General features: G+C 42.4%; 1 protein-coding gene across 2 annotated transcripts in view; it reads left to right on the forward strand.

Moving 5' to 3' along the window:
* Positions 1-1330: 1330 nt before the first annotated feature.
* The window catches only part of PLEKHB1 (pleckstrin homology domain containing B1), a 36198-nt gene continuing 13480 nt past the window's right edge, over positions 1331-24048 (forward strand). Inside the window, exons 1-4 of one of the 2 annotated variants that reach the window (XM_074304030.1) lie at positions 1331-1393; positions 18234-18404; positions 19429-19581; positions 20886-20988. In XM_074304030.1, coding sequence (XP_074160131.1) covers positions 18368-18404; positions 19429-19581; positions 20886-20988 — 293 coding nt within the window. In that variant the 5' untranslated portion in view covers positions 1331-1393; positions 18234-18367. Of the gene's footprint in view, positions 1394-2772; positions 2862-18233; positions 18405-19428; positions 19582-20885; positions 20989-24048 lie in introns of those variants that run through there. The other variant, XM_074304029.1, reaches the window with a different exon arrangement.

Below are 24048 nucleotides of genomic sequence, written 5' to 3' on the forward strand. Positions count from 1 at the left end.
ATGAGAAAAACAAAATGCAAGCAAACAACAAAAAGAATTAAATGCTATGTTGTGATCCACACTCAGTCCCCACAGTCCTCTCATTGGGTGTAGATGGCTCTCTTCATCACAAGATCATTGGAAGTGGCCTCAGTCATCTGTTGAAAAGAACCACACCCATCAGAATTGATCATTGCATAATCTTATTGTTGAAGTATATAGTGGTCTCCTGGTCCTGCTCATTTTACTCAGCATTAGTTCATGTCAGTCTCTCCAAGCCTCTCTGTATTCCTCCTGCTGGTCATTTCTTTCAGAACAACAATATTCCATACTATTCATATACCACAATTTACCCAACCATTCTCCAATTGATGGGCATCCACTCAGTTTCCAGTTTCTGGCCACTACAAAGAGGGCTGCCACAAACATTCTTGGGTCCCTTTCCCTTCTTTAATATTTCCTTGGGATATAAGCCCAGTAGTAGCACTGCTGGATCAAAGGGGATGCACAGTTTGATACTTTTTGAGCATAGTTCCCAATTGCTCAGGGAGAGACTCTGTAACTGTTGATTGGTATTGAGGAGATACCAGAACAGAGCCTTGAGCAGAGGGCAGGAAAAGCGCTTTAATCCTAATGGGTATCCTTAGAATCCTAAGAGGAAAATTAGCTAGCTAATTCCTGGGCTCTTAATTTCCCCTTATGAGCAAGAGACAGGATAGAGAGCAAATCCATCTTTAGGGATATCTGGCTTAAAATTATGATTCTGCTACTACTTCTCTCTCAGCCCTAGATTCCATTTAATTTCTAAAAATAAATCAGACTAGATAAGCTTGAAGATCTTTCCAGTTCTGATATTCTATATTTCAAGGCGCCTTCCAACTAATTCTGTGTTAAGACCTCTCCCACCTCTAACATTCGGTGTTCGGGAGGTCCTGTGCGGCTGACATTTTCTGTCCTATAATCTAAGACTGCCTCCACCTCTCTCATTCTGTTTTATGTTCTAACTCCCCTCATGGACATTTTTAGGAGTCTAAATGCCCCTCACCCCTCCTGCTCTTAGCAGAAATGGGGTGGTCTTTGCAAGGGAATCCTGGATTCTGGATTCAGTGAATCCTGGAGGTGAATCCTGGGAGAGGAGCTCTGGAGTTGCTAACAGGACTGTGGTTCTGAGATGGATCCCAGTTTAGCTAAGGGTGATTTATCAGTTCTGTCCCCCTCCCTTTCTCCCTCTGTCCTCACTTCCCCTCCTCCTTCCCCTCCCTCCCTCTGCTTTGCACTGTTTCTGACCTCCTAATCCCTGCACTTGACTGCCTAAGGAGCTCAGAAAGAAACTGGAAATAGATTCTAACCAGAGGCCTTTCTGACTGACATGCTCTTCTGTCTGCTCAAATCTGAGGCTCTCTCCATAACAAGGGTAAGAAACTGAGATACGCGAAGGGAAGAAGCCGCTGGCTTGATGCCAGGAAGAAACTCCTTAGCCACTTCAGGGTTACCCCAGAGGACTTGTCTTGGGAAACAGTTCCTTCTCAGGCTTCTCAGCTTGAGGGGTTCTTGTTCCGCCGTGAGTCGGGCTGGATGACTTCCGATGTCGTCTCCGTCTCCTGGTGACAAGCATGCAGCCGGTCTGAATCAGGGACCAGAGTGACCGCTGCAAACACTGAGTCGGGGTCCTCCAGCCCCCGTGCTCACCCGGCTGTGAGGAATTCTAATGGGAGAAGGATCCAGGCCCGCCCTCTGGCTGGACATTCACCTTAGAGATAAGGAGGTAGCGCACACCTGGAGGGAGGACTCCTCTACCTTCTTGGTCTGGCGGACTCACTATAAAGTGAGATGCTTGGGCTGGAGGGTCTCCATGATTTCCTCCTGCTCGGACACCCTTTGTTTTCTGTTCAAAGGTCTCAGGGATTCTCCAACTGCGGCCCTCGGGCCAGATGCGGCCCTCCGGTCATGGCAAATGGGCTGAGGGGCGGAGACAGAGTGTGAGACTCCACAGTCTGAGGGACAGTGAGCTGGCCCCCCGTTTAAAAGTTTGTGGAGCACTGAGCCCTGGTCTGTGCTCTAACCATTGCGCCGTTTAGCTCCAGTGTTCCGAGTCTCTTCTCTGTTTGGTTTGGTCTCTAACATTCTGTGACTTTTGCCAAACTGTGTAGCCTGGAGAGGAAGTGCTCCGGGAGCCCGGCTTGGGTCGGACGGTCAGAAAGGATTTCCTAAGAGGAGGCCCTGAAGGCTCTGCCGCTCTGAGGAGGCCGGGAGGGATTTGTGGGACCGAACATTAGGGCTAGAAAGTGCCTGAAACAGCGTCCGAGCTGGGACGCGGCTCAGCCGGGAAGGACCCTCCTTTTCCAGACAGGGAAAGGAAAGACAAGATCCGGGAAGGAGAGGGGCTTTTCTCTAGGTAGTGATTCCAAAACTCGATCCTTCTCCACTACTTTTAAATCGCGCTGCTACTTTTGGGGAGGAAAACCAAGCTTGAGAATATGCCTATCTCCGGGGTGCTTACAACTTACGTTTAACGAGTGGGGAAAGTTACGCGGAATTGCAGAAGTCGCAGTTGTCCCGCAGGCCGGGGAGGGGCAGCGGGCGGGGGGGCATTCACTGTGCGCGAGCCCCCTGAGAGCTGCAGTCTCCTCGGGGGCGGTGCGCTCATCGCTCCCCGGGGACACGGACTACATGGCCCAGAAGGCCGCGCGTCCCCTCCCGGGGAAGGGGAGAGAGTGCATGGAGGCGGGGCCCAGGGCGAGGCTTGCGGCTGGCCCCGGGGGAGTAGCGGAGCCCGGAGAGGGGGAGAGCTGCCTCGGGCACTTGGCGCGCAGGCGCAGGCGCTGCACCTGACAGCATCGGATAGCCGCGGCGGAGAGAGCAGCATCAGCGTCGGCCAACAGGTGGGACTTGGCGGAGTTGGCGGCGGGAGGGACAGGGGGCGGCTGGGGGGCGGCATCGGGAGCGGGCTCTACCTGCCTGCGCAGGGGTGCCAAGGCAAGTGAGGCTCTGTTAGGGCTGCGACAGCCGGGAGTCTAACTTCGGTCCGGAATAACCCCCCCAAAGTTAGGGGCAGAAGCGTGCATCCCGGCAGCAGTCGCTACGGACTGTGTGTGATCTCGGGGCGGTCCGTGCTTCCTCCGAGCCTCCGTTCCCCCGTGGCGGAGGAAGCGGTCTGCCAGCCTCCTCCCCGAGCGGGGAGCCGGCCAGAGTTTCCCTGTCGCGGGCCTGGAGCTCTCTGGGGTAACCAAAGCCCCCCCGGCAGCTGCTGCTCCGCGGCTTGGCCTCAGGCTCTCCCGAGCCTCGCGCGCTCCCGATTCTCTGGTCGGACGGCGGTGGTCTCCGCAGACAAGTTCGGGGAGAAGCCTCGTTAGGCAGAGGGAGGGAGATCCGCGCTCGGGCTCCCTCCCTGCCCCTATTTCTCTGCCGGTCTAGAGAAGCCACTTAGCCCGGGCCCGGTTTTCCGCAGAATGAGGGGTGGGCTTGTGCCTAGTCTGTCTGGAAACATCCCGAGTCGTTCCGAGGTTCTAGACCCGGCAAAGACTCCCCAGCGTCTCTTGCCTTTCGGTCCCTGCCCGGGGTCAGTAAAACGCTGCTATCCCGCTCCTCCTTGGGCTGCCGGCCGGCCGCCGCCTCTGAAGGAGCTCGGGGAATCTTTGCTTGTAATGACTGCGTCGGAACCGGGAGTGCCGTCTGAGCCGCCCTGCTTTTAAGGATGAGCCCAGCCCCTTCACCCTCTCCCAGGGTTTCCTCATGAGCAAGTTCTTTACGGACTAAATTTCACTCCATCCCCGGGAAAATGGGGCGGTCTCTGAAGACTGGACGGTCCCCCATCTCATTTCTGCCTCAGACCCAGGTCTGCGCCGACGTCCTCTTTGTGCCCCTCCTCCCTTTCCTGAAATCTTTGGGGGGCTCTGGCGAGAGATTTCAGGATTCTCCCAGCCACCTGTTCAGCATCATACACTTATACCTCCTTGTCACTGGGGAAATTGGTCCTTGTTTGCCCTCTTGATCTCTTATTGGGATTCGTGGAAGTTGGAGGTTAGGGAGGGTAACTTGTTATGAAGAGGGTGCGGTTTTGGCTGGTGGGTGGGATCCTTAAGCACCCCACACCCCCACGTCAAGATCTTTCTCTCTCCTCACCTCTCCACAGAAAAGGACCGGGGGAGACCGCTACTGTCTCTGTTTCTTTAAGAATGATTATTCTATGGGGGGGGGTGGTGGTGGAAATGGTTTCAGTGAAAGAGGGAGACTGGCACACGGAATAGAGGCAGGTTCAAGCCTCCCTTCTTGGATGCCTGAAAGATCAAGTCCTCTGTTTCTTGACCAATACTTTGCTATTGGAGAGAGGATTCTTGCTCCAGTGCAGGTGAGATTAGATTCCCTCCAAGCCCCTTCATCTTGCTGATCCTGAGGTTTGAACAACCAGAGCTCCTGCAGCAGTAGAAGTGACTCCTTTCCTACATCAAGGTCTCCGAGCAGAGTTTGGATGAGCCTCCGTCTAGAAGTCCGTGCAGAGAGGCCGTCTGTTCTGGGGGAAGTGGTGTGAAGTGCTCCAGCTCTAACAATCCCTTTTATTTGTGATTCTGGGGTCATTTAATGGCTACTAGGCTGGTCCAGGGGCAGATTATCCATAGGCTTTTTTATATGCATATTCTCCTTCAGAATGGGGGAGCTTCCGCCAATGCGGATGGAAATCCATTTCTAGATTCTAGGGAAGGGCTTCCTTTAAAAACAAGTTTACAGATCCTGCTTGGAGAAAGGAGATACAATCCCCTTTTCACAAGGCATCCATCCCTGGCTGCATTTTTTTTTTTTAACTCATTTGTTTTCTCACTTTAAACCACCTTCCGAAGTAGGAAGGACAGAACTATAAGAACAAGAAGATTGGGGCCGTTATTTGGCACCTACATGTAGACATTAAACATTAGGTGGACTCTGGTGATGATTGATTGTCTAGCCAATATAGTGGGGTATTCTAGTGTTATCTACATAGGACTGGGCTTAGAGTCAGGAAAACCTGTGTTTTCTTCTCATCTCTATGGGACCCACAACTACGGGATTTAGGACTAATCTTTTAATCTTTATATGCCTCAGGCAACTCCCTTAAAATTCTTAACCTGGCAAACTAATTAGAAAATTTTTTGATAATTGAATTTCAATAGAATTGGTTTCCTTGTAGCTACTATGCATTTTATTTTATCCACTTTAAAGCATCATTTTGAAAGGGCTCCATAGGCTTCTCCAGCCCCTGATTTCTGTACTATGTGAATCCCCAGGGAATAAATGACTGGCTGGGGAAGTTAGGGAAGACTTCTTGTAGGAGAAGGCATTCAGGTTGGACTTTAAAGGATGAGTAGGAACTCAGCCCATGAAAAAGAGGGAAGCCATTCCAAACAGTAGCGAAGGTGTTCAAGTCAAAGTTCTCAGACTTAGAGCTTGTTTTTGGAATTGGTCTGTTTTGTCTAGAGAGGATATATTAAATTGTAGAGGGCCTTGAATGCCACGCAAGAGGTTTACCTGCCTTATAAGGGATAGTGATTGTGCCACGGAAGGGAGTATAGAAGTGATGTGGCTGACTCTATGCATGAGGAAATTTAGCCTGCCATCATATTAAGGATACATGTTCTTGTATCAGACAGGTATTTATCTTTCTCCCACAACTCCTGAATAGACGAAGAGTTTTATAAATAGCTGTCCAATGTTGATTTTGTTATCTCAGCCCCTTGTTGTTAGTGCCGTGGAAAGAGCTCCGGACATGGAGCTAGGAAGACCTGAGTTTGAATACAGCCATTATTTGCTTCATGATGCTAGACAAGTTACTTCATTTCTGTGTGCCTCAGTTTTCTCAACTATAAAATAGGGATCACAATAGCAACTACTTCCCAGGGTTGCAATGGTAAAATTTTAACTTGACCCCCATTAAAGGACCCCAGAATCACAAATAAAAGGGACTGTTAGTGCTGGAGCACTTAACACAATTTCCCACCCAGAGGAGATAGCCTCTCTACACAGACTTTTGACAGAGGCGTGTCCAAACTGTACTTGAAAACTTGATGATAGGAAAGCTCTGAAGACAGTCAGTTCTGTTGCTGGGATGGTTCAGGTTGTTCAAATTCTAGCAACATCAAGATAAAAGGGAGCTTAAGAGACATCTGGGCTCACCTGTGCTTGAGCAAGAATCCCCTCTACAAATCATCAAATGAGAAGTTTGTTAAGTACCTAGTCCAGTGCTTGGGACATATTAGGGCATTTAATAAATGTTTTCTTCCTTCCTTGTCCCTCTCCTGATTATCTTCCCCAACTGGATACTGAAATCCCTTTTTGGGAGTTCTTTTTTTATTAAAGTTTTTTTTTATTTTCAAAACATATGCATGGATAATTTTTCAACATTGACCCTTGAAAAACCTTGTGCTCCAAATTTCCCCCCCTTACCTCCATCCCCTCCCTTAGATGGCAAATAATCCAATATTCCAATATATGTTAAACATGTTAACAAATATAATTAAATCCAATATACATATACATATTTATACAATTATCTTGTTGCAAGAGAAAATCAGATCAAAAAGGAAAAAAATGAGAAAGAAAACAAAATGCAAGCAAACAACAACAGAGAGAGTAAGAATGCTATGTTGTGATCCACACTTAGTTCCTATAGTCCTCTCTCTGGATGTAGATGGCTCTCTTCATCACCAGATCATTGGAACTGGCCTTAGTCATCTCACTGTTGAAGAGGGCCACATCCATCAGATTGATCATCATATAGTCTTGTTGTTGAAATATATAATGATCTCCTGGCTCTGCTCATTTCACTCAGCATCAGTTCATGTAAGTCTCTCCAGGCTTTTCTGAAATCATCCTGTTGATCATTTCTTACAGAACAATAATATTCCATAATATTCATATACCACAATTTATTCAGCCAATCTCCAATTGATGGGCATTCACATAGTTTCCAGTTTCTGGCTACCACAAAGAGGGCTGCCACAAACATTCTTGTACATGTGGGTCCCTTTCCCTTGCTTAAAATCTCTTTGGGATATAAGCCCAGTAGTAACACTGCTGGATCAAAGGGTATGCATGGTTTGATAATTTTTTGAGCATAATTCCAGATTGCTCTCCAGAATGGTTGGATCCATTCACAACTCCACCAACAATGTATCAGTGTCCCAGTTTTCCCACATCCGCTCCAACATTCGTCACTATCTTTTCTTGCCATTTTAGCCAATCTGACAGGTGTGTAGTGGTATCTCAGAATTGTCTTAGTTTGCATTTCTTTGACCAATAGTGGGTCCAGGTCAGCCTCCAGGATTGAGGAAGGAGCAAGCATGGTCTGATCTTCCAGCTGCTTTTAGCATTTACCACAGTTCTTCCCCTCCCCCCTTTTCAGAACCTAGAAGGACATATTACTTCCCAGTGATCCTGAGGCCTTCCACCAAGTTAAATCAAAAGAGTCTGCTGTGGGGGAGGCAGGAGGGGAAGGAGACTAGGGGCTTGCCATAAAGGAGCTCCCAATCTTCCTGGGGAGACAAGGCTCCCCCATTTGGAACATCCATCCCAGGGAAACCAGGTTAAGTCTGTATGAGACAACCTTCCCCCATCCGCAGCCTCAGAGCTGGCCGGCAACTAGGAAAACAAAAATTCAATTCATTTCAACAATTCAACTTGCTAACGCCTACTTAAATGCTTGCTGAGAGTGGCTGGGGTTACTGGAAAGATTCTGGAGGGAGAATGAGAAGGCCAGGATTGTCATTTTGCCTTTTCTACTCATCAGTTCTTGGACTTTAGGTAAACAAAGCCTCAGTTTCCACTTAAAAATATATATTTGTGTTTAGAAGAATTGCACATGATTCACCTCTACTTGATTGCTTGCAGTCTGGAAGGGGAAAGAGGGAGAGCAGGAGAAAAACTTGGAACACAAGGATCTCTCTCCTGATCTGTCACTCATCTTCAGCCACCTCCTGGACTTTTCCAACCAGGTGCGCCTTAAGCATTTCAGACTCCATGTGTCCCCACCCTCAAACTGTCTTCCTCTGGATTTCCCTCTATCTGTTGAAGGCACCAGTTTGCAAACTTAGTCTTAACAACTCACTTTTACTCACCCCACACCCAATCAGGTACCAATTCTGTCATTCTGCCTCCACAACATTTTCCCCATCTACCCCCTTCTGTCCACTCACAACCTGGCAAACCGGTATCATCTATTTCTTTATTTTCTCAAAAGTATTTTATTTTTCCAAGAAAGCTCATTTTCAACATTCATTTTTGTAAGATTTTGTTCCAAATTTTTCTTTCTCCCTTACCTCCCTCCTCCCTAAGCAATCTGATATAGGTTAAATATACATCACCTCTTTCTTGCAAGAGCTTTCTAATTGGTCTCCCTGCTTCACAGGGGGGTAGGTGATTTTTCCTAAAGCTCAGGTCTGACCATTCTACTCCTTTACTCTATAAACTCCAGTGGCTCCCTATTACCCACAGAGTCAGATAGAAGCTTTTCTGTTTGGTGCATTAAGCCCTTTCCAACTTAGCTTGCTTTCACCCTTCTAGCCGTAATTACACATTACTTCCTGGCCTTCACACTACCATCCACTGAAACCCTCCCCTTCCTCACACCCCCTTTGTGCAGGTGTCCCCACTGCCTTAAACATGCTCCCTTGCCATGTTCCCCTTACCTCTCAGAATCTTTTTCAGGGCTCAGCTCTGAGCTGTCACCTTCTGTACAAGGACTTTCTTCATGCCTCAGTTTCTCGTGTATCCCTTCCAAAAGGAACTTGGACATGTGCCCCCTGGCTGGACTTCAGTCCCCCTCCAGGACAGTCAGGGAGGATTTGGACTTTGTCTCTGCTCCTCCCTCACCCCCAGCACCTAATGAAGTGCTCTGCAAGTAGTGCATTTAATATATGCTTTTTGACTGACTGATAACCAGGCTCCCAGGTAAGCCACTGTGCCCTGCCTCTCATTATTATTAGTAATACCATGATTAGGGGCAGCTAGGCGGCGCAGTGGATAGAGCACCAGACCTGAATTCAGGAAGACCCGAGTTCAAATTTGATCTCAGACACTTAACACTTCCTAGCTGTCTGACCCTGGGCAAGTCACTTAATCCCAGGCTCAGAAAAAAGGAAAAACAACAACAACAACAAAAAAGTAATACCATGATTATATACTAATCATGTTAGAATCCCAAGATGAGAACAAATATATTATTAATATGTAATATCAATACCAATATAACAAATATATTAATAGAAAATATAATATTAAATTTAATGTTATAATATTAATACTACTACTAGTAGTAATAATATGATTACCAGCATATAAACATATTATTACTAATATAAGATCTTACTCAGAGTAAAGCGATTTTTAAAAATAACCAACATTAAACATTAAATATAGAAGAACAAAGATAGGATATAGATGCATTCCATTTTACAGTGGAGGAAACCAAAACAGACAAATATTAAATGATTTGCCCTTGTAAATCCCTGTGGGTCAAATTTGAAATGAGGCTTCCTAACACCAAGCTCAGCCCATTATCCACTACACAACTTAGTTACCTTTTTTCTTTTTTTTTAAATTAAAGCTTTTCATTTTCAAAATATATGCATAAATAATTTTGAACATTCAATCTTGCAAACCTCCAAATATTTTTCTCCCTCCTTTCCCTAAATGCCAAGCAATCCAATATATGTTAAATATGTGCAATTCTTCTATACATATTTCCACAATTATCATGCTGCACAAGAAAAATCAGATCAAAAAGGAAAAAAATGAGAAAGAAAACAAAATGCAAGGAAACAAAAAAATGAAAATACTATGTTGTGATCCCCAAGGTCCTCTCTCTTTCCATCACCAGCTTTTTTCAAAGATGAAGAAGACAGTCCATGACCTGAAGAAGCTCCTAGTTTAGTAGGTAACTGTGATGTAAGATACAATAGTCACAGGAGGAATCAAACAGAGGAGCTGGAGATGTTCGTGAAAATGTCAGTTTTTAGCTGGTGGGGATGGGGAAGTCACAGAAAGCTTCACAGAGAAAGTGGTACCAAAGTCATGTCCTGAGCAAGGAAAGCAGATTTCATCTGGACAACAGGTCTATTCTCGGTCTGGGAGAGGCTGACCAAGTGCGTGGAAGCAGGAAACGAAAGCAAGGAACTCAAGTTGTCTGGAATATGGCCGGAGCCTGTGATGAGGGTGAATTTTGTATTGTATCTTCTGGGCCCAAGGTATCAAACTCATGACCTACAAAAGTCTCCAGTGTCGCAGGAACCACATTAAAATGTAATTGGGGAAGTTTTAACAAAATAAATAAATACAAAAATAAATAAAAACACAATACAACCTAGATAATGTTAATTTATGGTTTTCTAAATTAGTATGAGACCAATAGGAATTGATTTCTATTTGAGTTTAACTTCACTGTTTCAGCGATAGGAAGCCATGGGAAATGCTTTGGAGGGCATTAATCAGGAATAAGCTTCTTTTCAGTTCTGAGAGTATATCATTCTAAAGTACTGATTGAATTGAATGTGTGTAGGGGTTGTAGCCTAAAGGTTGAATGTGGTAATTACCTTTGTTTTATTATTCATTATTTATTTATTTATTTATTTATTTATTATTCAGTTATATCTTCTAGTTCTGGTGGCTCTGTTTTTGTTAATAACTATAGTATATAATAGGCCATAAGTGCATCAGAGAGGTTCAAATTACTTGTAGGAATTCTGAGGATATAATTTCTAAACAGGGGAATTGGGGAGGACTACCTGGAAGGAGGTTTTAAAGGATGACATGAATAAAGGCATATAGGCAGAAAAGCAAATAACTTGTATGTGGAATGGTAGAGTCCAGCTTGAGTAAAGTAAAAAATATTTAGAGGGAATAGGTGGGAGATAAAACTGGAAAGATTAGGGGCTGCTGGAAAGTGGGGTGTCTGGACTGCCAGGATCAAGAATTTGGCTTTTATTTAGCAGCCATGGGGAACTGGTGAGGGAAGTTATCCTGAGCCTCATTGACCGATGGTTTCCCAAGCACCAGCTCCTCTTTGATTTCCCTTTGCTTTGCTCCTTCACTACTTTCCAAGTTTTGTGATTTCTGAGGTTCCCAAGTCTTTTTTGGCAGCTCCCAGGGCCCAGAGCTCTTTCAGACCCAGAATCTCCTTCCCTGCTTTCCCTCTTCTGTTACTCTTTTCTTACCATCCTGGGGTCCCTCTTTCCCTTGTCTCTGCAGTTTCCAACACAATGTAGTATTTTCACTTTTTGTTGTTGTTTGCATTCCATTCTACTTGTTTCTACTGTTTTCTGTATTCAACAATGCATTTTCAGAGGTTTATTTATTAAAAAAGAAAATGAAATACAGATCCAGGAATAAGCACCAGGAGAATGAAAGAAGGGAAAGGGAAGGAAATAATCATTTATGAAACACTCACTATGTGTCAGGTCATTGTGATGAGTGTTTTTACAAATATTTTCTCATTTCAGCTTTCCAACAACTATGTGGGATGAGTGATATAAGTATCCCTATTTTATAGTTAGGGAAACTGAGGCAAGCAGAGTCGAAGTACTCAGCACCTAGCTAAGAATTGTCTGAGGCCAAATTTGGAATCAGGTTTTCCTGACTCAAGACCCAAAGCTCTATTCCCTACAACATCAGTTGCCTATAGAGTTTTAAATTAATTAAAAATGAATGATGTCAATGTGCAAATAAAAGAAAACTAACTAGTCCCAAACACGTATGTAGCTCTAAACTTCTCCAGGGATTTGATCCAGTGAGAGTTTTCCTGGCACACCCTGGTTCATTCTGGGATGAAACATTCTGCTTCATTCTGGTCCCAGGCCAAAGATCACCGATTTGCTCCCAGAATATCCCCAGGTGGGTCTGAAGCTTTGATTACCTGGAATTATTTACCTGGTGAAATAATGTCCTGACTATCCCTCCCTCAGAACAAAGGAAATAAAAACATCAATGGGACAAGATTCCCATCACCTCAAAAATCAGAATAATTCTACCTAATACCTGTAGTTTACAAAAGGTGTTCTGAACTTTTGAAAGCTATTGGAGAGGGTGTGGGGAGAGGGAAGGAACAAACACATTCAGGATCAAAGTTACCTCTCGCTTTCTGAATATTATCAATACCTAGCACATTAGCAGGTGACTGCCCTGGAATTAGGGCTCACCTTTGGCTTGTCATTGTTGAGATGTTAGTCATGTCCCAGTCTTCGTGACCCCCTCTGGAGTTTTCTTGGCAGAGATATTGGAGTGGTTTGCCATTTCTTTCTCTAGTCCATTTTATAGATGAGAAAACCAAGGCAAACAGGCTTGAGTAACTTGCCTAGAGTCACACATCTAGTAATTTGATTTGAATTCATGAAAATGAGATCTGGACTCTGTCCGATGCTGCATCTGCCTAGCGACTGCTGCTCTTTAGGGCTAACAGCTCTGACCGTTCGGAGCCTGGTTACTGGCCCTGAACCCTCCAACATCTGCCCGTGTCCTGTCCTGACTGATGTCTACGGACTCCCACTGTGATACCTGTTGGATCCCCTATGGGCCAGCATATTCCTTGCCTGAACCCTTCCTGGCTGGCCCCCTAGTTACTACTAAGAGTAGTTATTTTATTCACTTATGCAATAATTCACAGGATATTCATTATAAAACATAATAGCAGTTCTCAGATCAGTTTCAACTTTCCAACTCAAACCTTCCAACTCCCAAATTCTGTGATTCTTTGAACATGTTACTGATCTCAAGGGAAGGATAACGGCTTTTTTTTTTTTTTCTGAGGAAATTGGGATTGCCTCCTACATCTCAACCTGGTATCCCAGACTAGAAACCCACATCCAGTCTGTAGTCACCAAACTCCCTCACCTTCCCATCACATATAAAGCGGAGCATTATCTCTTAGAAGGCTCCTAAAGCATCTGGAGAAGCTCTTAGATAATCTGGTTTAACTCCCCATTTTACAGATGAGGAAATTCAGTCCCAGAAGTCATTACTTTCTCAGGCTCACACACTGAGTTAGTTTTAGGGCTGCAAATGGATGAATTATGTTCTTTTTTACCCCCCCCCCAATTCTAATCTATTCTTCATTGCAGCCTCAGTAATCTTCTTCATTCACAGCTTTGTCCATATTACTCTCATTTACCGGGAAGACATCAGTGGCTTCCTACTGTGTATAAAATACAAAGTCCTGATCCTAGCATTTTAGGTCCTCCATTTTCTGCCTTAGGCCTACCTTTTTTTTTATCTTATAATAGTATTTTATTTTTTCAAATACATGCAAAGATAGTTTTCAACATACATCTTTGCAAAACTTTGTGTTCCAAATTTTTCTTCCCTTTCTCCCCTTTCCCTCACCCCAGGACAGCAAGGAATCTGATAAGAGTTAAACATGTGAAATTCTTCTAAACATATTTCATATTCAACTTGCTGAGCAAGAAAAGCAGATCAAAAAGGGAAAAAAACATGAGAAAGAAAAAAAAAAAACAAGGAAGCCAACAACAACAACAAAAAAGGTGAAAATACTATGCTTTGATCCACATAAAATCTCCATAGTTCTCTGTCTGCATGAGGAAGGCACTTTCCATCACAAGTCTTAGAATTCAGGCCAACTTTTCTAACCTGATCTAGAGGTGGTATGGAAGAGTAAATACAATACTGAAAGTCTGGGTTCAAATCCCATCTCTTATGTACTAGCTGTGGAACTACGGGCAGCTCATGACCAGTAATTATACTAGCCTAACAGGGCTGTCGTAATGTTTAAATGAAATAATATATATGTTAATCATTCTGTAAAGCTTGGAAATGTCGACCATTATTATTATTATGTGCTAGTCAAGTGATCCAGGCAACTCTCTAAGACTAAGCTACAGATGAACTGGTGATGTGTGCCATTAAAGGAAATTCCATACCAGGCCTTCCCAGTGCCAGTGAGATGATGGGTCTGGACAAAAACAAAAGCTGTCAGGGAAGGCAGGTAGTGCAGTGGATAGAGCACTCGCCCTGAAGTCAGGAGGACCTGAGTTCAAATCTGCCTCAGAACTTAACAATTCCTGGCTGTTGACCCTGGGCAAGTCACTTAATCCCAATTGCCTCAGCAAAAAAAAAAAAAAAAAAAAAAAAGAAGAAGAAAAAAAAAACCCAGCCATTCTTCACTTAAGATCAATAGCATGTTCAAAGAATCACAGAATTTGGAAGTTGGAAGGTTTGAGTTGGAAAGTTGAAAGTGGTCTGAGAACTGCTACTATTTTTTATAATGAAGGTTCTGTTAATTATTGCATAAGTGAATAAAATAACTATTCTTTGTAATTTTATATTGAAAATGGGTTCTCATAATTATTTCCAATAACATTTAATATTACCTATAATTATTTATCAGTTAATAATTATAGTTATTATATATCATATATGCACTTTATAAATAATAATATTTTATTAATAATTATACTAATAGAAAGATGATTCAGTGGCTACAGCATTGGATCTAATGTCAGCAAGAAATTGTGTGCAAATCTGTCCTCAGACAATAGCTGCACAGTCCTGGACAAATCAATTAATCTCTCTCAGGCTCGGTTCTCTTATTTGCTTTTTATTAAGATTTTATTTTTTTCCCAATTATGTGTAAAAATGATTTTTAGAATTTATTGGGTTTTTTTATGTTTTGAGTTCCAAATTCTCTCTCTCCCTCTCTCTTTCTCTCTCCCTCTCTCTTTCTCTCTCTTTCTCTCTCTTTCTCTCTCTCTCTCTCTCTCTCTCTCTCTCTCTCTCTCTCTCTCTCTCTCTCTCTCTCTCTCTCTCTCTCTCTCTCTCTCTCTCTCTCTCTCTCTCTCTCTTTTTCCTCCCCTCCCATTCCTGAAATGGTAATTTAAATTTGGTTATACGTATACAATTATGTAAAGAATTTCCAAATAAGCCATTCCTGTAGAAGAAAACTCACACTGAAAAAAGAAAAGAATGATGGAAAGATAAAGACAGAGAGACAGAGATAGAAGAAAGGAAGGAAAGAAAGAAAGCAAAGATATAGAAAAAATAATATGCTTCAGTCTGTATTCAGGCACCATCGGTTCTTTCTCTGGAGGAGGTTAGCATTTTTTCATCATGAATTCTTTGATGTTGTCTTGGATCATTGTTTGCTGAGACAAGCTAAGTCATCATGTAATTGTTCATCACACTATTATTGCTGATACTGTGTACAGTGTTCCCTCAGGTCTGTTCATTTTACTTTGCATCGGTTTTATGTAAGTCTTTTCAGGTTCTTCTGACAACAGCCTGTTCACTATTTCTTATATAGCACAATAGTATTCCATTATAATCATACATCACAACATATTCAGCCATTCTCCAATTGATGGGCATTTTCTTCATTTCCAATTTTTTGCCCTCTACAAAAAGAGCTACTATAAATATTTTTGTACAAATAGGCCCCTTCTTCCCTTTCCCTTTTTTTAAAAAAATCTCTTTGAGATCCAGATCTAGTAATGGTATTTCTGGAGCAAAGTGTATATACAGTTTAAGAGCCTTTTGTGTATAGTTCCAAATTGTACTCCAGAATGGTTAGATCAGTTCACAACTACCAACAGTGCATTAGTATCCCAGTTTTGTCATATATCCTCCAACATTTTCCTTTTCTGTTACATTAGCCAATCTGATGGGTGTGAGGTGATACCTCAGAATTGTTTTAATTTGCATTTCTCTAATCAATAGTGATTTATGGTATTTTCATGTGGCTATAAATATATTGTATTTCTTTGTCTGAAAAATGCCTATTCATATTCTTTGACTATCAATTGGGGAATGACTTCTTAAAAATTTTGACTCAGTTCTTTATATATTTTAGAGATAAGGCCTTTATCAGAGATGGTTGCTGTAATTTTTTTTTTTGCATTTTTCTGCTTCTGATTTTGATTGCATTGATTTTGTTTGTTTAAAAAAATTTAATTTAATATAATAAAAATGATCCATTTTTACATTTTGTAATGTTCTTTATATCTCATTTGATCCTAAATTCTTCCTTCTCTGTAGATCTAACAGGGTAAACCATTTCATCCTTTCCTAATTTGCTTGGAGGAAAGAAAAATGAATGGTATCATTCTTTGTATCTAGTTTCCATTTTTGACCCTATCTTAGCATACAGTGTGAGATGTTGGTCTAAGTTTCTTCCAGAATGTTTTCCAGTTTTCTCAGTAGTTTTTGTCAAATAATGAGTTTTTTGTCTCAGAGTCTGAGGCCTTTGGAGTTATCAAACACTAGGTTTACTATGATCATTCACTACTGTGTCTTGTGTAACTAATTTATTCTACTGATCCACTATTCTATTTCCTGGCCAGTACCAGATTGTTTTAAATAATTAGTACTTTATAATACAGTTTGAGATCTGGGGACAGCTAGGCCACGTTCTTTCACATTTTTTATTGATTCCTTTTATATTCTTGACCTTTTGTTCTTTCAGATGAATTTTGTTGGTTTATTTAGTTTTATAAAATAATTTTTGATAGTTTACTTGGTTTGACACAAAATAAGTAAATTAATTTAGGTAGGATTATCATTTTATCATGTTGACTTGACCTACTTGTGAGCACATAATATTTTTTCCATTTATTGAGATGACTTTATTTGTGTTTTGTAAATGTGTTTGTATAGTAGCTAGGTTTTGTCTTGGTTAGATTCTCAAGTATTTTATATTTTCTTACAATTATTTTTAATGAGATTTCTCAATCTCTTGCTGCTGAATTTTGTTAATATAACTCAATTGAAGATGATTTATGCGGATTTAATTTTATATTAATTTTATAAAAGTTGTTAATTATTTCAACTGGTTTTTAAATTGATTCTATAGGATTTTCTACATGTAGCCTTATATCATTTGCAAAGAGTGATTTTGTTCTTCATAGCCTATTCTAATTCTTTCCATTTCTTTTTCTTCTCTTATTGCCATGCTTGTGTTTGCAATACAATATTGGATAATAGTGGTAATGATGGACATCCTTGCTTCACTCTTGATCTTATTGGGAAGGCTTCTATCTTATCCCCATTACAGATAATGCTTGCTAAAGATTTTAAATAAATATTACTTATTTTAAGAAAAGCTCCATTTATTCTCCTTTCGTGTGTTCTAATAGGAATGAGTGTTATACTTTGTCAAAGGCTTTTTTCTATATCTATTGAGATAATCATATGACTTGTGTTGGTTTTGTATTAATGTGATCAATTATGCTGATAGTTTTATGAATATTGAACCAGTTATGCATATTTTGATAAATTCCACCTGGTCATAGTATAAGATCCTTGTGATATATTTATGTAATTTCCTTGCTAGTATTTTATTTAGAAGTTTTGCATCAATATTCATCATGAAAATTAGCCCCTACTTTTATTTCTGTTTTATCCTTTCTGGTTTAGGTATGGGCACTATATTCATGTTACAAAAAGCATTTGGTTAGGAGTCCTTTGCCTGTTTTTTCAAATAATTTATATAGTAATGAGATTAAATTTCCTTAAGTGTAAAGGAAGGATGTTAATAGCACCTACCTCAAAGGGTTGTTGTGAGAATCAAATAAGTTAATATTTCTAAAGTATTTTGTAAACCTTAAAGTGCTATATAAATACTAGCTCTTATTATTATTTTGTTTTTTTCATAGGGATTTCTATAGAAAATGTTTTTGGACAAGTTATTATCATGCTCTTCTTTTCTATTTAGTATACTGTGGACTATTGCAAAGTTAAAGCAAAAGTGATTCAGTGGAAGGAGGACCAGCTCTGGGATCAGAGGACATGAGTTCAAAACCTGTCTGTGTGACCTTAGGCAAGGCCATAACCTCCCTGGAAACCTATAATTTCCCCAAAAATGTAAGATGAGAGAGTTGGTCTATATAGCTTCTAAAGCCCCTTCTCGCTGTAGATCCATGAGCCTGTGAAGTGCTTTGGGTAATTAAATAAAAGTATTAGGATATGAACTCATCCCCTGTAGGCTCACTGAAAACATACTCAACAAAGCTCCAGGAGGGGAAAGAGATAAGCATTTATTAAGCATCTGCTACGTGCCAAGTACTGCGCTAAGCACTTTACAAATACTATCCCATCTGACCTTCCCACCAACCCTGTTGTTATTCTTAGTTTCACAGTTGAGGAGGTATGTCTGGAGGGCCCAGGGATCTAGGGTAGGGAGTCTTAACCTGGCATCTGTGAACTTGTTTGTTTTAAAATTATTTTGTTAAATATATTTAAAGATGATTGACTTTCTTAATAATCCTGTGTCTTTTCTATTCATTTTAAAGCATTCATCTGATAAGGGATCTCCAGGGGTTCGTGACTTCCAGATTCCAAGAGTTAAGCACTCCCGGACTAGAGGTACCTTGTCTCCTGTGGTCTGCCAGGTCCCGGCCCAAATCTGGAAGGTCCCTTTGAAGAGATGGCCCTTGTGAAGGCCGGATGGCTCTGGAGGCAGAGTGAGTGATGGAGCGCCTGCTCCCCACCTGGGCGAGAGGTCCCGGGGGGGGGGGGGTGTCCGGGGAGGTTGAGGTCTCTGGGGTTTGAGGTCTTTGAGCTCATCTCATCCAGCCTCACATTTTATAAATGGGAATATTGAAGTTCAAAGGAACTTGATCACACAGTCAGCAAACCTTGGAGTTGGCTTTTGAACCCAGGTCTCCTGAATCACCTGCCAGCTTTCTTTCCACCGCCTCTTATAAGTGCATACAGCCCTTTGTGAATCAGAAGCACTTGGATTTGAGGGCCAAGCCCTTTCCTAAGTGTAAAATGAGGCAGCCCCTCCAGCTCCAGTAGTTAAAGAGTTGTAAAGAATTGTAGCAATTCACTTGTTGGGCACTTTATTAATGGTGGCAGTCACTACTAATTTCCTTTACTAATGATGCTTAGAGGTCTACAAAATGGTTTTAAATGTGATCCCTCTCTCATTGTACCTCTGGGCAAAGATTTTTCCCTTCTTTCTGGGCTTTGGTTTCCCCCTCTATAAAATCGGAATGTTATTTTTTTTTGCTCTAACAGGCCTTGGATTTTGTTCTGTTGTAAAAAGGATAATTAGAATCCCTAACCAGGCTCTCAATCATTACATGGTTGTTGTGAGATTCAAATGAAGTAAAAGATGGGACCCTCTCACTGTCTGCAGACCTGCTTTCCATGATAGCATGGAAAGAATGTTCAATCCAACAAAGGGAGACACGCAGGAGCTGTGTAACCCTGAGCAATTCATTTTACCCAGCCTCAGTTTTCTCATCTGTAAAATGAGAATAATAATAGCACCTGCTTCCCAGGGTTATTAAGGTATTGAATGAGATAATTAACTTGAATGACTTTGCAAACTTCATGTATGCATGTGAGCTCCTGTCATTATTTTTCTGAGAAAAGGGGGAGAGAAGCCTAATGGGACCTGGGGAAAAGGCAGTCTTAGTCAGAGAGGGGCTTCCCTCCAGCGCTGAGGGAGCTAATCGGTGGGTGGCCCTTTCTCTGCAGGCTCCATCCTTCGACGGTGGAAGAGGAACTGGTTCGCCTTGTGGCTGGATGGCACCCTGGGCTACTACAAGGATGATAGCCTAGAAGAGGAAGAGGATCGAGTGCTAATCCGATTCAACTGCCGGGAAGTAAAGATCGGACAGGAGTGCCCAGGTGAGGGACTGGACTTTTTGTTCAACTTTCCTTTTGATAGATCCATCTGCCCAGCCCAGGAGGGGCATGGGGTGGGACCCTCATAATCCAGGGGCAGTTGGCAGGGAGCTGTCCAATGTACAGCCTGAACAGCTCACGAAACTTCTCCCCGTCTTCTCAGCAGGCAAGAGTTCCTTCATGGGTAAGCAGGGGTGGTCTATCCTGGGATGGGGGGCAGCCTGGAGCCTGGCAGCCCCAGTGGAGCCCTGTCCTTAGACTGTGACCCTAGACCCAAGCACTTGTAACAATTCCTGGGAAACCTCCTACCATTAGTTTATTGTGGATAAAGTCAGAACTTTGGCTAATGTCAAGAAAAGGGGAACGGCACCTGGCAAAAGTTTGGGGATTAGGGTTCTTCTAGAGTCTCTAATAGAAAAGACAATCACCGACTTGCTTGGTAAACCCTCTTTTGTGCAATAGGAATACAATTCACCTATGGCATTAAGTGATAGACCTGGAGAACAGAACACCTGAGTTCAAATCCTGCCTCAGACACTCACCAATTGTGTGGCTCTGGGCAAGTCACCTAATCTAAGTCTGCCTCAGTTTCCACAGTTTCTGTAAAATTGAGATAATAATAGCAATTAACTCCCAGGGTTGCTGTGAGGATAAAATGAAATAATATTTGTGAAGTGCTTTGCAAACTTTAAAGCATCATATAAATAAATTGATTATAATACTATTATTATATTCTGAAATCCCAGCACTTTGCCTGTTATTAAAATGGGAAAGTCAGAGAAAGATACCTGAGTTATAACTCTCTGGTGATCTTAATTAAGCCAATCAGTCTCCACTTCTTTGCCTCTCAGTTTTGCCAGTTGCCCAATGAAGATCATAAAACCTACTTAATCTTCTTCACAGAAGTCATCATGAAGAATAAATGTATGGGAAAGATAGCATCCTAGAATAACCAGGCTAACAGGGATGAGAAAGACCATCTAGTCCATTTTATAGAGGAAGAGACAGGCCCAGAGAGAGGAAAAAAAACATACCTTTCATGGAGGGAGTTGGTGGCAGAGCCAGGACTATGTCTTAGATCTCTTAATTCCAATCCAGATCTTGTCCTTCTTCACCATTTGGATTATGGAGTGATCTTTGTATGTAAATTTGGGAAACCTTTAAACAAGTGATTTTGACTTACAGCAGTTTTTGGCTTGAGTCAGAGTAGTCAGGAGTCCTGGGATGAGAACATTCAAGGGGCCTTTGGGGCTGACCATGTTGGGCAGGGCCTCTCTGACCTCCTCCCTGTGTTCCCCAATATTCAGAGGTACAGCTCCCTGAGGGCCGGAACCGGGACTCCCTCCTGATGGTGTACCTGAGGGATGGCCCCCGCCTGACGCTCTGTGCGGAGACTAAGGATGAAGCTTTGTGAGTGGCACCTGGGCATGGGCAGGGGTGGGCCCTGGGGAAGAAGGCCTCTGGTCTTTCCTAGAGGGTGGATACAGGAGAGTCAGCACTGGGCTGGCGAAAGACCACCCAACTTAGTGTATAAAATAAATAGAGCATTCACCAAACACTTACCATGGGCCAAGATACAAGTGCAAACCAATAAGAGAGTACATGTAAGTGAGCCAGAAAGATGGGGAGGAGGATGGTTAACATTGGGAAAGGGAAGTAGCAGGTTAGGAGAAAGAGTGAGGAGGGGGCTTCAGGCTGGGGTGAGCTTAGACAGAGTCCTTCCTAAAATGATGGCGGCAAGACCTGAATTCAGACACTTACTAGCTGTATGACCCTGGATGTCATTTAACTCTGCTTGCCTCAGTTTCCTCATGTATGAAATGGGGATAATAATAATATCTCCCTCTCAGGGTTGTTGTGAGAATCTAATGAGATCACTGTGCACTGAGCACAGTTCCTGGCACATAGTAGGTGCTTTATAAACACTGTCATCCTCATCACCACTCCTCATCACCACCACCATCATCATCACCATCATTATCATCATCATCATCATCATGATCCTGGGAAAGGAATCACCAATCAGGAGAGTAGGGCCTCAGAACAGGTGTTTCTCAGAGTCAAATGTTACAAGAAAGGGGGAACCATGGCATTTAATTTGCAAACATGATTCAGTAGAAGAAGAAATGGCTCTGGGTACAAAGGACCCAGGTTCAAATCCTGCTTCTGATACTACTTCTGTGACATAGAAAAAGTCTCCCTCCCCTTTGACATTATGTTGTGAAAAACAAAACAAAACAAACAACAAAAAATTTCCCTTTAAAGATAAACCAAAGAAAACACATTATGTCTCATATGTCTTATGCTTCATTTTGTAAAGCATTTTGCATATGTAGTTATTTCTAAACATCTGATTCATTGAAGAATTTCTTTTCTAATTCATTAATGCAAATTTAAGTAGGCTGAAGTAACCCAATAAAGTACCATTATGTTCTAGTAATAAGAAAGTAGAGAGACAGAGACAGATAGTGACAGAGAGAGAGAGACAAAGAAAGAGAGAAAGGGACAGAGACAGAGAAAGAGCACAAAGAGAGAGACAGAGAAAGAAAGAAAAAGAAAGAGAGAGAGAAGAGAGAAAGAAAGGAAGAAAGAAAGAAAGAAAGAAAGGAAGGAAGGAAGGAAGAAAGAAAGAAAGAAAGAAAGAAAGAAAGAAAGAAAGAAAGAAAGAAAGAAAGAAAGAAAGAAAGAAAGAAAGAAAGAAAGAAAGAAAGAAAGAAAGAAAGAAAGAAAGAAAGAAAGAAAAAGAAAGAAAGAAAGAAAGAAAAAGAAAGAAAGAAAGAGAGAGAGAAAGAGTTTCCTCTCCTTTGGGGCCTGAGCTTATCTATAATATAAAGAGATTGGAGCTTGATTCTAAAGAAGAATTCTTTGCTTTTCTGAGACTAAGGGTATGGAGTACTGCATAGAATGCCAGGTTTTTTCTGGCTTGTTTTTTTCCTCTTTAATTCTTTTCTTATTTGGGATGGTGCTCTGAAAGAGGAGGGGGAAGGGACACATTGGCCAACGTCAAAGATGTAATAAGGTATTTGAAAAAATGAAGGGGTTTAACTAGAGAGTCTCTTGCATTCGTACAGCCCTAAGCCTTATGACCCATCATTTGTATCAGTGCAGGGAAAAGCATAATACCCATAAAACAGAATTGAATTAGCCCAAAGGAAATGAGAGATGCACAAATTTAGAGAATCCACCCCAAATGTTGCTAGGGACTATTTGTGTCTGACCTGTGCAGAGCACTCTGAGCTGGCGAGGTCAGCCACAGTCGGACACACTGTAACTCGACTCTAATGTAATGAGGTCATTTTGTCCCTCTTGGAGAATGAAGGACAACAACCAATTAGTGGGTCCAGTCAAGCTGATTTTAGTTTTCCCCTTCTATTGGCTAGCAGTTTATGAGAGAACCCATCCTCTCCTTCCCTGCACTCTCACATCCTTTTATATCTGGGTCAAACATTGTTTGAAGATGGGTTTATTCCTGTAGTTCTGAAAGCAGGATTTCCCAGTCTAAAGGAGAAGACATGGTCCCTGGCCTCTGGGTCTGAAGGAAACAATACAGTTTTTGCCCTTAGAGAGCCCCTTGTTGGGAAATGAGGGAGACATGTGACACCCTGCCCCTGACTTTCACCATTAAAATTGGAGAGGATTAATCAAAGAAGGCTTCCCAGAGGAGGCGAGAACTGGATTTAGAAGGGAGGTGGTAGAAGGACGAGGTGCAGGCTCTCTGGGGGAGAGTCTTAGCTGCGAGTGAGGAGGTTGTCTTGGCTGCAGAGCCTGCTTTGGGGACAGCCCAGCCAAGAACCGTCCATGGGGATTGTTGCAGGCTGTGTTGATGTAGATCTTCTTGGGGGAGGAGGGCTCCCAGAGGATGGCCCCGGAAGAGGAGGCCTGTTTGTTCCCCCAGCCCCTCAGTGGAGAGGCTGAGTCAAGCAGCCAGCTCCCTGGCTCAGCCCCAGGCTAGGCCCTAGGGCTCAGGGTGACAGAAGCCTTGGGCTGGCAGGGTTGGGGAAGGGCAGCAGGCTCACCCGAGCAGTGCCACACATATGTAACCTTTCATCCAAAAAATTCAACAACATAATTTATGCAATTTAACAACTATTCATCAAATGCTGCTTTTGTATAAGCCTTGTCCCTAGCACCAGTTATACATAAGCAAAATATATTGTTGTTCAGTCATTTTTTCAGTTGCGGTCAACTTTTTGTGACCCCATTTGGGATTTTCTTGTCAGAGATTCTTTCTCCGACATTTCCTTCTCCAGCTCATTTTACAGATGAGGAAACTGAGGCAGAGTGAAGTGAGTTGCTCAGTCACACAGCTGGTAAGTGTCTGAGGTCAGATTTGAACTTACAAAGATCAATCTCCCTGATTCCAGGTACTCTATCCCCCTAGTTGCCCCATGTAAGCCTTGGACAGTTTATAGTCCAGTGGAGGAATAGGGCATAGAGGTGGGTCTGTGTCTAAGAAGAGTATGACAGGGG

The sequence above is a fragment of the Sminthopsis crassicaudata genome, chromosome 3 (assembly GCF_048593235.1).
Source record: "Sminthopsis crassicaudata isolate SCR6 chromosome 3, ASM4859323v1, whole genome shotgun sequence".
Lineage (NCBI taxonomy): Eukaryota > Metazoa > Chordata > Mammalia > Dasyuromorphia > Dasyuridae > Sminthopsis > Sminthopsis crassicaudata.